General features: G+C 40.0%; 1 protein-coding gene across 1 annotated transcript in view; it reads left to right on the top strand.

Annotated features, from left to right (window-relative positions):
* LOC122799219 (sulfotransferase 2B1-like) overlaps positions 1–7,408 on the top strand; it is an 811,361-nt gene extending 803,953 nt beyond the window's left edge. Inside the window, exons 5-6 of the mRNA XM_044068138.1 lie at positions 4,929–5,109; positions 6,806–7,408. Coding sequence (XP_043924073.1) covers positions 4,929–5,109; positions 6,806–6,921 — 297 coding nt within the window. The 3' untranslated portion in view covers positions 6,922–7,408. The remainder of the gene's footprint in view (positions 1–4,928; positions 5,110–6,805) is intronic.
* Positions 7,409–15,552: the final 8,144 nt, after the last annotated feature.

The raw sequence follows: 15,552 nt of genomic DNA, 5'->3' as shown, positions 1-15,552 counted from the left end.
TTTGTTTTTAGTTAGGTTTCAGTATTCTGAGATTGTTCACCCTCCTAAAGAACATTGCATAGACTTGTTATCATATGCTGACACTTTTTAATATACATTTTCAGGAATGCGATAGTCTTCTTTATATGCATTTGATTTTAGTAGCAGGTCTGCTTCTGTTTTAAGATTGTGAATTGATGTATAAATGTTTGTGTGTGCCTGCAGTGCTCCCAGTTGGTAGACACTGCACAGTGATATGTCCATAAGTTGTGTCAGCCATTCACAGAGAAAGCTGTTAACATGTATAGAAGTGCTAAAGATGTAAGTGTCTTAATGGATTATCTCTAGTAGAATTGTTTCAGACATTATTAATAAGCAAATTGGGCCAGAACATATAATTGTGTTCTGTGAGAATTATTTCTGAGCAAGTTTGGTGAGAAAGAACTTGTGTTCTGTAAAACTTTACGCTACAACTGCATGTTGCAGGTTTAGATAAGAGAGTATAGCTCTGTTTTGTTTTGGGTGAAATCCAAAGGACACCGTGGGCCCCACTTTTGAACAACACTCCCCTGGCACATCCCCAGTGCCTTTCCCGTGACTTCTTCCCAACCTGGCCCTACACTATCCTGATAGATTGCATTTTTCTTGGGTTTTTACTTAGTCCTTATTTTTATCTTTTTCCTCCCACCTTTTAACTTACCTTAACTGGCAAGAGTTCATTAAAATAAGTGTGGAGACAGTAACTATAGAAATTCAGGGGCGTAGAGGCCACTAGACCCCCAAAAATCACAGAATTCAAGATGTTCTAATGTGCATCTTAGATCTTTTTTCACAACCTTCTGATCCAAAGATGCCTTAAACAAAAGTCATGAATAAAGAAATAAATTTGTTTTATTTTTTTCATTCAAGGAATGCCCCCTACACATACATATATTATACATACACACACACACACACACACACACACACACACACACACACACGTGCACATGTGGTAATTGATTACAGCCTCTTTTATTTCAATTACAGCCACTTGTATAACTGTGGCAGTGCACCTTAGAAGTTTGATTGAGATGAAAAAAATGAAAAAAAAACACATAACTTCCACATGTGAATGTATCTTCTTAGATCACTGTGTCGTAATACAGTGTGCAATCCAATGCCCCCTCCCCCCATCCCGCTGTACATCTCACCTACTGAGCTAAAGAATCAAGGAGATAAAATAATGGAAGATAAAGGATCAATATTTGGGACAAATACTGTCCTCATATATTTACAAAATTGCTAGAATAACAGGCTTTTTCAATGGTATGCTTTTCTAAATGCCTCTGAGTCTATCACTGAAATGTCCGGCATTATTTACTCACTGTATTCCTCAATGATTTGTCAGAAATACAAACTTTGCAAGGAAAGTAAAAGTCTAAAACTCAAATGTCTGCCATTATTTACTAACCACAGTCTTTAGTGATTTTAACAAAGAAGATTAAACTTTACAAAGACTGTACCAAAATGTGAAGCAAAAGCAGGTACATTCTGTGAAATCAGGGACAGCTAAGAGTATCAGACACCCACCCACCCACACACATACACACACACACATACACAATTAAATTTTAAAAAATACCATCCTACATTGTGGATAACTAGCATGCATATGTCTTTATAAAACTATACAGTATTTAAAATAAATTAAATAAAATTTGCTCCCATGCTGTTATCCCTAGAGGCATCCTGTACTCTCTTCATTCAGACTTAGGCTGCCTCAGTCACGTGAGTCAGCCTGAGCCAATAGAATCAGCTAGCCAGGGGTCCCCCCTTTTAAGCAGCTTTTCTCCCATCTGCCTAGTTATCTTACCCTCCATTTAGAACACATATAATGCAGAGCTGTTTTCTTTTTTTTTTTTTTTTTTTTTTTTTTTTTTTTTTTTTTTTTGTCCACTGCATGTGATCAGGCTCAGAATTCACAGTACATGTGAGGAGTTTCACTCTCACATAATGGAATGATACAAAATAAATAAATAAAGCTAGTATTAAAAAAAATTAAAATGATTCTTTTATTTTTTTTCCATTGGGAAAGCTGCATCCAGTACTGCAAGCTACACCTATATTTTAGTCTAGAGGTCAAACTCACACATGTCATGTTCATCCCAAAGGTAATTGCTTTCTTGCTGATTCCTACATTAAGGTGCATATAGCATGAGAAAAACTAAAGCAGCAAGAAAAAACTGTTGATTGCTAATTGTTGGTTTTATGGTAAGTCTAGACTGGACAAGGAACAGAGTAGTTGGGTAAGGATCTGGTTTTCACCTGTGCATTGTTACAGTGGAGCTGGCTGTGATGTAGTATTAAAGTAAAGGAGCTCTAAATGTAATGCAGTAATATTCCTTAATGGTGAGAGCAGCATCCCAGTGAATGCCAGGGGAGTAGAAATGCTGACTGTTTCTGTTAGGAGTCCCCATACATAAGCAGCATTTACAAAGGCGTAAATCACCATAAGTGGATCTTTAAGCTAACGCTACCATGGTGCACTAACACTTTGGAGAGGTAGTAGTGTAATTGGTTAAAAATATAGGTGAGCTCCATTTAGGAATGAAATCTCACTTAACTTCCAAGGGTGCCCTTTTTATTGTTGAGGTGTATTAACCCTGAAGCTATTTAAAGCATGGGTGCAGGGTGGTCAAGTAGCAGAGCCAAAGTAGGGTTGTTACTCACACTTCAGTACAAAAAACTAACAGACTCTGTCTCCATTCTCAACCCGAGTAGTGGAATTTCCAGCACTAGAAGAATACATTTTTTTGAACATGGTTATAATTCATCAAACTTATTTGCGTGCAGTTTGTGATTGTGTTTGTGTATACTTTTATTTTACTTAGTTTTTTTGTTGCTCTTGTTAGCATTAGCTTCACTTTTCAGTGTTTAGTTAAATATTTACAAAGCACACAATGTGCATTAGAGCATAGAAAACTGTGGCACTAAGGCCACTCAGTAGTTATGCTCTCTCTTCCTCACAACTGCATACCGGCTCCAGGAATCAGTATTGGTGTCTGTTCCTGTTTGTATGTAGTTTGGGTGTTCTCCCCATATTTTCATGGGTTTTCTGTGGCTACTCCAGTTTCCTTCCACCTTCCAAAATCATCAAGATTAAATGGCAATTCTAAATTTTCCATATATATATATATATATATATATATATATATATATATATATATGTATATATATATTTGCCCATGTGACCTGGGCCATGATAGGTCCATTACGACCAGCTGAAAAATGAATAAATTAAACATTAAAAAAATTTAGATATTGCTATAAATTGTATATATATATATATATATATATATATATATATATATATATATATATATATATCACTCGGGGATCACAAGGTTGGGAAAAATACTAAACTGTACTACATAACATCTAAAACTCAGTGGCTTGATTCATTTAGTTCTTGTGGCAAAGCACACAGATCTCCATTGAAATATCTAGTCTGCCTTTGAGGTTATACAGGAGGGAGATATGAGGTGTAATTTTGTTTTTGTAAGAACTAAATCTGATCAAATGCTGTTTGCCCACTCATGATCTGGTTGTGCAGCACCCATATTTATGGGGGCATGGCAGGATGAATTATTTAGGGGTATGGATTAAAAAAGTTTCTGTTATGGCAGCTAAGATTTGTGGGAAAAGACTAAAAAGATAAAGCAAAAACTGAGAAATCAGAAGCTCTTATTTATGGATATGGATACTAAGATACAAGCAGTGAAAAGGTTTTAGTCCCTTTAATTTTTAATTTTATATACATGTCAGGCATATTTTTGTCAACCAGAGGAAAAGTTCCACACAATAATAAAAAGCTGGGGGAATTTATCTCGGAGGGAAAGAGAGCAAGCGATAAGTGGGTTAAGTTGATCCTCCTTATAGAACAAGTTGATTTAGGATTATTTGATTTGAAGGGATATGTTAGAACTGTACAGTTAAGGCTCACATACATATCACAAGCAGAAGATTATACTTCAGAGTGAAAAGGGATGATGATGAAATGGGGGGGGTCAAGAAATAAGGAGAGAGAGTATGATTACGTATGCAGATCCTTAATGTGAATAACAACCACTCTGCAGAGTATTATATTCATTAAGTTGCAGAAAGTGTTCTAAGAACTAAGACAACACATTACTGAAGAAAGGAGATTTTATCAATGGGGATAACTGCAAGGAGTACAGAAAATAGATAAGAGGAAGTTGGAATGTACAGGAGAAAACTGGCAAAGGAACCAGTGTACTTAGTAACTATTAACTGTATACTTAGATACGTGTCACTGAAACCTAAGTCTCTTTCCATAAAATACTATTGTTTTATATATAACACAGTTGAAATGTGATGACAGAAGAATACTGCTTTCGATATGTTGAGTTTTTGTACATAGATGTTGTTACACCTGAAGTATGCACAGAGAGTTTTAATACTTTTAAAGATTTTAGGAAGTACATGTTACAAGGAATCTGTATATGTCTTTAAATTATGTCCTATTCCCCTCCCCTCCCCTTTCTCATTTGCATGCGGGTACGTGACAGTACTATTGCAACCGGGTAACTGATTTTTTATGTTTTTGTGCAAAGTACTATCAACGGGTTGTGTGTTTGCTATTGAAGAAGCCCCTGTTTTGGTGAAACTGGTTTGATTTCTTGCTGCTTTGAACATTTTCATTGATGCTATACAGATTATTGGATCTTTGCTGTTTGAGACTAAACACTCAGCCTCTACAAATGCATTGAGTCTGGAGATCTAGTTGCTGCATGGTAAATCTGTATTTTCCAATATGCCTTACATTGGAGAAGAACTCAGGCATTTTCTCTTTGTCAGAGATAGGCAAACTCTGAAACACAATTACTTGTTCAACTAAAAGTAGTATGTTTTCTTGTACCTTAATTCATTTTGCTTTTTCATTCTAGGATCTGAAAGGAGCCATTAAAAAATTATCTAACTTTGTTGGGAAAGAGCTCAGTGAAGATATAATTGCTGACATAGCAGAACACTGCACTTTCAAGAATATGAAAACTAATAAAATGTCGAATTACTCTTTGGTACCAGAAGATATAATGGCACATAACAAATCAGAATTCTTAAGAAAAGGTGCAACTTCTATCATTTTTATTTTCATTTGATTTTCTTTGGTTGTAGACAAACTTTTGTGTATTATGCAAACTGTATAGAGCAAGTTTCACTTGTGAACCTGCAGATATGATGGGTATACACAATGACTTGACAAAATGGTTGCGTGGAGTGATCGTTAGATGGGGCAGCTTTGAAACTGTTTACATTTTAGCCACAATTTTAGAAGTTAATCTTTTTTGCATGTCAACATTGTACAGTTTTTGCAAGCTTGTAATGTGCATCCTTTGTTTATAACAAGCAGAAAGAGGTACCATTAACCCCCAGCAGCCATCCATTATTTTCTCTGTTATCACATTATTCATCCCATACATTGTTGTTCTACATACTAATTTGAGCCTTTGCCAGTATATTTCATAGGTTCATATAGACCACCAAAATCCTTATTCTAACTAAACTCAAGGCTCTTGGAATGGAATTATTTTAATTCACTGTTTTGTTGCTAGTACATTAATAATGATATTTATATAACAAGTGCTTTTGGCTGTAGACATACAGCCTGTCTGAATCTGTGTACTGATACACCAAACAGACATCTATCTGCAGGCAGTGTTTTATTGGTATAAATTTTAAATATGTTTATTTAATATAGCTGCAAATGTCTAAGAGGCAAGGTCTGGGTTAAATTGGTGTCTGCACTGATTTTTTCCTAGGTACAAGTGAGTATCTTTTGAGTATATGTTGCTTCTTGTACATAACTAACATACGCTTGTGGTTGATCTGGTGTATCTATCATTGAAAACATTGAAAACAGTATGACTATAGTTGGCATTAATGAAAAATATGATTATATCTAGCTGTATTTAACAAGTCTGCCAGTGGTTAAAGCTGACATTAAAAAGCAGAATACATATTCTTATAGTTATATAGCTAGCTTTAGCTACTGTTAGTATTGTCAACAAAATGGTTATAGCTAGCAGTAGACAACAATATATTGGAGATTACGTCTATCATTAGTGAACAGAACACAGATGGTTACAGCTAGCATTAGTAAACTTCATACAAATGTCTGTGTTGTAGTCAGCTGTTACTAGTTCTCTTGAATATTGTATGAGTTTTATCTGTTCGTATATTAGCTTGATTAATGTAATTCAGACTAAAATGGTTTTCAATAAAATTGCTGTCATTTATGAGATTACAATGTGCAACTGCATTCTACTTTAACTGTTTCCTACACTGGAGTGCATTTGCCACATTAAAGGCATTGTCATATTACCTTTCCCAGAACCCTGTGTGACTGGGATTGGGAAAGATTTTTAAGGCACTGGAAGTACAGAGAGGACATTAGCATTTGTGAAAATAATTTATTTGATAATCCTGCTCTGCTGTAATAAAAAATACAATCAAAGATATCTGCTTCAGGTATTTGCAGGTAAATGTCATGAAATATGAATGAGCAGTTTGCTGCTCTGATTTTGGCAGCATGTTATTTTGGGGGTTATGTTAAGAAAAGGTACCAACCTGAAAAAAAGAAAGAAAAGTCAGTTGCTATATCCTGTGCTGCAGCACAAAAATAAACTATATTTGGCACAACAGTACCACACATAAGTGAGGGTCCCTTTATTGATGCCACACTTGTTTAATGTAATGAGCTATATCTACTGTCTTATCTACAGTCACCTTTTAACAAGTTTTTTTGTTTTTGATTTTTTTTCAGGAGTAGCTGGTGACTGGAAAAACTATTTCACTGTGGCACAGTCAGAGCACTTTGACTCATTCTATCAAGAGCAAATGAAAGATGTGATGCACCACTTCATTTGGGATCATTCTTAGGACTTATTTAGGCATTCATTTCTGTGTCATTTGTGAGATGAATTGTGCTATTGTAACACTGCTAAAAATGTTAACATTTTCTTTGTTTGTGTACTACACCTGGGATAACATTGTTTGGCATTAACTGTCTAATTAACATTGTGTGGGATTATTATTACTATTATAACTGATATTTGTGGTTTTAGTTTCTAATATGCTCATCCTCTATTCTGCTTCTTCCATATACTGTAATTCTTTGTGCATTTTCTGTTTATTTTGATGCATTAGTTACACTATCTTGGTGTTGTTGCAAATCTCTAAGGAATTCACATTTAAGTGATAGTGTAGAGAAGATGGTGCTAGTAGGAGTGCTTCCTAAACATGATGTTAATTAATATCTTATCTTGAAAGTACAATTGTGTACACTTACCGTAAATGTAGATGTTCAAGTGTATTCACTGTTGCAGTCATCACATTTGGGTTATCCCTGCCAGAGTAGCCCTAAGTCGGCCCAAATACCAGAGGCTTAGTATTTCTGCGTCAGTTTCCATCGCTCCAGGACTGACATCAGGTCGTCAGTGTTATAAATTAAGGCAGCCAATGCCATTACTTCAGTTTTTCTTGCCCTACCTGTCAGGAGCCCCAAAGAGGGAGCTAGGTTATGGTGGAAGTACACCACCAGTTGAAAGTAAATACCAAAAAATCCTTGTAAGGATAAAGAGAGAGAGAGAGATTGAGAGAGAGAGAGAGAGACAAGGGGGATGGAGGGAGAGAAACCAGGACTGCAACAGTGAATACATTCGAACATCTACATTTATGGTAAGTGTACACAACTGTACTATGTTCTTCATGTTTCACTGTTGCAGCCATCACATTTGGGTTGATTCACAAAGCTGAAGAAAAGGGTGGAGGCAGTCAAGAAGACTGGAGGCTGGCTAGGATGCCCTGCAAGACTGCTGTGGCAAAGCCTGCCCTGGATTTGGAGAAGATAGGCAGGTGGTAATGCTTGGTGAAGGTATTAACAGATGTCCATGTTGCAGCCTACAGGATGTCCCTGGTGGGGACCCCTCTGAGAAAAGCTGCAGAGGTGGAGGTTGCTCTGGTAGAATGTGTCCTGACCCCCTTGGGTGGAGGTTTACCATGCTGCTTGTAGCAGAAATGGATGCAGTGTGCTATCCATTTGGAAATGACTTGTTTGGATATGGCCTTGCCCTCTGCTCCTGCAGCAAAGCTGACTAACAATTGAGCAGTCTTTCTAAATGATTTAGTCCTGTCTAGGTAGAATCTGAGCTGTCTGTGCACATCTAGAGAGTGCAGAATCCTTTCCCCCTTGTTTTGTGGATTAGGGAAAAAGGTGGGCAAATGAATGGATTGGTTGAGAGCCACACTGGACACCACTTTTGGCATGAAGGATGGGTTAGTCCTGAGGGAGGCCCTGTCAGCATGGAAAATGATGAAGGGCTCTATAGCCATTAGTGCTTATAGCTCAGATACTCTTCTAGCTGAAGTGATGGCCAAAAGCAAGGCTGTCTTCCGAGAGAGGAACTTTAACTCTGCTGACACTGCTGGTTCAAAGGGGGGGGGCAGGGTGAGCTTTTCCAAAACAAAGTTAAGGTCCCAAGCTGGGGTAGGTGCTCTTCTGGGTGGCCTCAAGTTGTTAGCCCCTCTTAGGAACTGTTTGATGAGAGGGTGGGAGAAAAGAGGTGGCTCTGTGCTGAAATGAGCAGAGATGGCAGAGGCATGAATTTTAATGGAAGAGTAGGATAGACCCCTGTCTAGTAGGTCCGCCAGGTAATCCAGGATGAGAGGTTGGGAGGACTGTGCAATTCCGGCTCCCTTAGCCTGGATCCAGGTGCAAAACCTTTTCCACTTGTCAGCATAAGACTTTGTAGTGCTATGGCGTCTGGCCTCACGTATAACATCTAGAACTTGTCTGCTTAGATTGGCAGCTTGTGCATTGGTCAGGGAATAAGCCAGGCTGCCAGATTGAGGGTCTGCAATTGGGGATGCATGAATTCTCCATTCCTCTGGGTCAGGAGTGTTGGGATCTGAGGGAGATGCCATGGTGGCAGTGATGACAGGCTGTGCAGCAGAGTTTACCAGTGCTGGCATGGCCAGTCTGGGGTAATCAAGATTTTCCTCAGTTATTCCTCCCTTATTTTGAGGAGTACCCTTGTAATGAGCAGTACAGGGGGGAATGCATAGACAGAGAGGTTGACCCACTGGAAGGATAGAGCATCCACTTTTCAGGCCTTGCTATGAGGTTCCCTGGTGCAGAATTTGCTGAGCTGATAGTTGGAATGGGAATCCCCATTTCTGGGTTACAAGGGTGAAGGTTCCTTGGTCTAGCTGCCACTTGTGTGGGTCCAGAAAATTTCTGCTTAAGTTGTCTGCCAGAGAGTTTAGAGAGCCTGGCAGGAATTTTGCTAACAGGTGTAGTTGCATGGCTGAGGCTGTGTGCCAAAGGGTCATGGCCAGCCTGCACAGAGGGTACGAGTGAGTCCCTCCCTGCTTGTTGATGTACCACATCACAGTTGTGTTGCCTGTTTTTTTCAGTAGAGGCCCTGGGGAGAGTAGGGGTCTGAAGGCTGTCAGAGCTTGCTGAACAGCTAACATCTCTTTTTGGTTGATGTGCAGATGTATTTGGTTTAGGCTCCATTGGCCTTGAATGCACCTACCATTCAGGTGTGCACCCCAGGCATAGTCTGATGCATCTGTAGTGAGGGTCTGGACAGCATGGGGTTGTGAGAAGGATAGTCCCTTGTTGTGGTTGCATGCTGCTGCCCACCAAAGGAAATCTTTCCTTAAACAAGGTATCATTGATGTAAGAGTTTCCAGGTCTTGGGAGTGTTGACACCAAAGGCTTTTTAGGTACCATTGTAGTTTTCTCATATGCAGTCTGGCATATGGAATGAGTAGAATGCAAGTAGCCATGAACCCCAGAGCTTGCAGGATTTTCCTTGCAGATAACTGGGGTCTGGTGGCTAGTTGACAGAAGTAGGTTATCATGTAGGTTTGTTTTTCTGGTGTAAGAAATGCCATCTGGGTTGCCATGTCCAGGCTTGCTCCCAGGAATACAATTTTTTGCGTAGGTACTAGTTTGGATTTCTTGTCGTTTATAGTATACCCTAGGGAGGTCAGTAGGTCCTTTACAAAGGTCAGGTGCTTTAGCAGCTTTTCCTGATTGTCTGCCTGAATCAGGCAGTCGTCTAAGTATGGGTCAGTTTGAATATTTCTTTATCTGCAAAAAGCAATGGCGGGAGCCAGGCATTTTGTGAAAACTCTGGGAGCAGTGGATAAGTCAAAGGGAAGCACAGAGAACTGAAAGTGCAGTGATCCTGCCCTGAAACAAAGAAATTTCCTGCAAGATTCCCTGATTGGGATGTGTAGGTAGGCCTCTTTTAGGTCTAGGGTGGCTAACCAAGCATCCTTGGAGAGCATTGGTAGAAGTTGCTGGAGGGTGAGCATTTTGAATTTTGGTATCACCAGTAAAGTGTTTAGAATGGATAGAGCGAGGATGGGGCCCCAGGTGCCCTCTTTTCTGGGTACCAAGAAGAGTCTAAAGTAGAAACCTTGGCCTACCTGTTCTGCAGGAACATGCTCTATTGTCCACATCGAGAGCAGGGAAAGGACTTGCTTTTTGGCCTCTGCCCACTGGTTTGAGGGAAGATCTGGGAACCCTTTTGGGGTCAGTAGTGTGTGGAAATAGAATTTGTATCCCTGGGATACTATGTTGAGGACCCAAGCGGTCATTGGTAATGTTGGCCCAGGTGCTTGTGTGGAAGGATAGTTTTCCTTCTATGGGCAAGAGCAGGTGGGCAGAGGGAGGGGGTGGAAGTGTAAAGTCATTGTGAGTTCTTACCATGAGGGGTGGCTTAGCACTCCCTTGTTTTGAAGAGGAGGAACTCCATTGCTTAGATCTCTGCATTCCCTGGGGGTGCTGTCTGGGGGGCCTGCTTCCCTGGGGTCTGAGCTAAGCTGACCTGGAGGGGGCAGGAAAGGATCAGTGCTTGGAGGGGCAATGCCTACTGAACCTCGGTGGCTTGACCTGCAAGAAGTCTTTAACTGTCTGCATAGATTTAGCTTTTTCATCCATCTTTTTTAAGACCTCCTCTGCCTTGGTGCCAAATAAGTTGTCTTTGTGCAGTGATGCGTCTAGTAATTTGGATTTGACATGGTCTGGCAAGGGCTGTTCCTTTAGCCAAGCATGCCTTCTAAAGACAGAATCAGTGAAGTGCTGCCCTGCAAGATGCTTCTAGGGCATCAAAACCACATTGTAAGGTGTGCTTAGTGTGACACCTGTGCCCTGGCCTAGCAATCAAGGAGCCTCAATCCTCACCACTAACATCAGAGAGGGTGTCTCATATATGAGGAAATGATAACAAATACACACAGTAAAGTGCAATTTCCCTTAAGAGCACACAGAGATCACATTCAGTCTGGGGCTGGTCACTCCCTTGCTCCCCAGGTCCCCAGTAAGACTCCCCACTGGCACAGCTATAGGGTCCAGATCTCAGCCTAGCTGGGCAAGCTAAAATCTCCAGCACCCTCTCTGTCCAATCAGTGCTTTGTGTCCCTGTCCAAGTAGCTGACACACACATGCACTTTAAGAAGAGGTTATACAACCACACAGACACTCTTGGGTAAGGCTGGCACAGGTTTTCCAGCTGTGTCCCTTTCTCCCAGACTATACGGTAGTAAATACTGCCACCACCCAGCTAATATTTATCAGCTATTCACAGGCCCTTAAAAGGGTGTCCAATTATTACTGTGCAATATTAATATCCAATTGATAGTATAGCCCAGGGCTAAAGCTATTAAAGTGGCCTTGAACAGTTTTACCAAAGGCATGCAAGTACTCTTAAGAGCTTAATTTATCTCTACACAAACCAGCCACAGTTAAAAGGTTTTAAAATATTTAATAATAAATAAATAAAACCACAAGACAATACTTTCTACTATACAGTGCTAGTCAAAAGTTCAGAAATCACACAGAAATATTTAAAATTAATCAGTAGTACAGTTCTGACATCACAGAAAAACAGTCTAATCTTTTCTAATTCCTTCACAGTTCTAACATACTACTTACATAAAGAGTGCATAAGGCAGTGCTGAGTTGGATGTCCACACAAAAATGCTTAATAATCTCTGGTTCTCACTATTTAAATTGGAACTCCAGTTCTGCTAAACATTACATCATCTTTTACACCTTCCGGTGTTCCCAGGCTGACAGAAACTGCATTTACATTCTTTTACACTTAGAGCAATAAAGGACATTCCACATGTAAATTCTGGTCATTAACTTTAGCTTTAAAACAATAGGCAGGATGCTTACTCCAGACTCATCGACTCCAAATTCTAACTTCAAAGGAACAGACATAAAGTAATTTTAATTTCAAAGGACCAACATGAAATACTTGACTTAGCTTTCTTTACAGCAGAGGGCAATGTTGCCACATTGTTTTAAGTTTGACAAGCCTGTGATTCACATTCATATTTACAAATGATAGAATTATGCATAAAATTATATCTGGCTAGGCTGGCAGCCTTCACCCTTCTCTACCAGTCTTCACACTTAGTTACTTGACTTGCAGAATGCATTAACTCTTGTAACACTTTATTTTCTGCACAAGCAGGAAAAGAAGTTATTTTTTGTTTGAGGAGTTCCGTGGTATGTTGCTGATATTTTAGCATATGGAACTGACAATTTAGTGTTCTAATTGCAAGAGTAGCAGAGGTGTATACTTTTTTACCCCATCTGTCTAAATGCCTGGGAATCCCTATCTGTGGGGGTGGGATTCTTAGCAGAAGTTGCTTTAATTCCTTTAGGTCCTTAAGAGATAACCTTTGGGTAAACAGTAGGATTTTTGAAAATAAATTTGTGAGAGTCAGGGACTCTATAGTACCTGTCTGTTTTCCTGGGAGCAGGAGGGAGGGTGTCAGAAGTCAAACTGGATTCCATAAAAACATCATCCACAACATCCAGGATAGGAGGAATGGCCAGAGGTCTATGCTGTGGAAGATCTAAGAATACCCTGAGTGTCTTTTTTGACTGAGGGTAGTCCTGGCATTCCCATTGGAAATATTCCCTTAAGGTATGTAGGGTTTCCCCAAAGCAAAAGTCCTTGGGTGGAGAGGCTGAAGGGATGAATTCCTCTGCATCAGAATCCTCATAAGCTGAGAGGGGTTGCATATCCTCATATTCAGATGCATCAGAGTCATTGGACTCCTGTTCAGATAAAACTACTGGGAACAAATCTCTTTTTCTTTTGGAAGGGCTAGCCTGGCTTCCCCTGATAAGCATTATAAGGTCTTTCACCATTTTAAGCATCTGAGACTGAGGCAAGGAAGCAGGCACCTGAGTTTGGGTCATCGGTTTCTTGGGTGTGGTTCGTACCCTGGGCTTTAGATACTTGGTAGTTTTCGAAAGAACGGTAGATGTGAAAGAAGTCATCAGTCTGTGTCGAGAATCGGTAGTGCGAAGTACTTCCTCAGATGCCGGTGCCTGCTCAGCGGCTCTGGACCCATTCAAGGTAGAGACATCCGCAGAATCCTTAGTCGATGAAGAGTCTCACTGCATACCAGACTTAGAAAGGGTCTTAGTAGTAGCCTGCGAATCCATAGAAGCGGACATCAGTGGCTGCGAAAGCGCCTCACTGAGGACCGGAGAACTGACAACAAGCTTAGCGGAAGCGTTGTCGCCAGTTTTGGACCTGTGCAGTCTGTCTCTGTCTTTATCTTTACATTTTTTTTTGGAAAATCTGCTGTCGGATGGCTTACTGAAGCCATATAAAAATTCAAGGATTGAGAGTGAAAATATCTAGCTACAATAAGGGCCCGACGACATATAGTGCTGGCATTGAACAAAGCACAAAAGCGACAGCGGGGGACGTGGTGGTCCGGCCCTAAGCAAGTGACACAGTAAGAATGAAAATGTCGGTGTAGTATTTGCTTTCCACAGGCAAGACAGTTGTTAACTTTTTCTGACATTGATTAGAGCAAGAAAAAAGGATCCCCAATGGGGTACTTAGCTTTAGAAGACTTTAATTTCAATTTGGAAATTAAAATCTCAGGTAGCGGCCGACCGGCACTCGTATGAACTGCTTCTTCTTCGGGCTCCTTGGCAAAAAAGACTGATGTAATGGCGTTGGCTGCCTTAATTTATAACACTGATGACCTGACATCAGTCCTGGAGCGACAGCAACTGACGCAGAAATACTAAGCCTCTGGTATTTGACTGAGGGCTACCCTGGCAGGAATAACCCAAATGTGTTGACTGCAACAGTGAAACACGAAGAACATCTATTACTTTAGGCTCACCAAATAGAATTATGTTCTTGTGTTAATCTGCACATAGTAAAAACATCTCATTGCCCAACTAGGCCATCTGGTAGAGGGCTATATTTGTGCTCCCTACACCAGGGTTAAAAAGCATGCTGATCACCACAATCTCCATTTATCTTTCTCTAGTCATAGTGCTGAGATTACCTGCTTTTCTTCCATTTCAAAGAGCTATATTCAGTGGCAAAAGAAAAGCCTAGGCCTCAGCCTACTAAAACATTTTTAGTTGCTGATATGGTCATTCAGATACCAAAGTAGGACCTGCTCAAGCTTGAGTCCTTTACATAATGCCCCCAACTACTTTTTTTGTCAGTGATTTAACAGTGACACTCATTACTGCCACCCAGTGCTTGAAGCTTCCCTCAGTGCTTGCACTGTGAACTGACACATGACCAAAGGAATAAGTACTATATGAAGAAATAATGAAAGGGTCACAAGGCCAAGAAAAGCAAGCATATCAAACAAGTGCAAGATAAAAGGTCAGCAGTACATGTGTGAGACTTTTCTTCAGACTCTGCAGTTGGTATGGTGACATTTACCTTCTTCTCTGTTGTTTCCCCTCCTAGCAAGAGGGTGCACTCTAGATCTACATTTTTTAAACTTTTGACTTGTGGCAGATACTTCTGAGAGCCTCCTCTTCTCTATATCATTCTGAATAGTCATGCCCCTTAGAAGGAAAAGACTAAAATCAAATCCAGCCCCTTGACTGTTCCACAAACCAAACAATTCATAAGGCTAAGAAATGAGGCCTGGAAAGCATGGCATACCCCTAAAATTTAGGAGAGTTTCTAGCACTTAGAAACCTGCCAAACATATGAAGTTAGAAACGATAAGTCATTCAGTTACTTACAGGAAACACATTCAAAGTAGTTTAGGATTTTTGTTGAAGTCTACAAGAAGCCTACTAAAGCCAGGCCACACCTCACAACCAAATCCATCACCACATCTCATATGTCCTCCATCAAAAACTGTTAATGAACTCATTTCTTACTTTTTCACAGGCTATATCCACATTATGTACGAATAATATTCAAACCAATTTCTTACCCCTCAATCACTCCAATACCCATACATGTCACTTCTCCTTAAAACCACTCCCCACATAAATCTTAAAAAAATCTCCACAGACTAAAATCCACCACTTTAGCTATAGACAGCCTCCCGACTAAGTGTCTGAATATGGCTGCATATGCACTTTATTACCCAATAATTTCTGTATCAATAAATAGCTCTATCAAAGAATGTCATGTTCCTGCTATCTGGAAAAAAGCCTATATAATACTACTACTACACAAATGTGGAACATCCACT

This window comes from Protopterus annectens, chromosome 4.part0 (genome assembly GCF_019279795.1).
Source record: "Protopterus annectens isolate FY-2018-M chromosome 4.part0, PAN1.0, whole genome shotgun sequence".
Lineage (NCBI taxonomy): Eukaryota > Metazoa > Chordata > Ceratodontiformes > Protopteridae > Protopterus > Protopterus annectens.
This window is presented reverse-complemented; position numbering and strand designations above follow the sequence as displayed.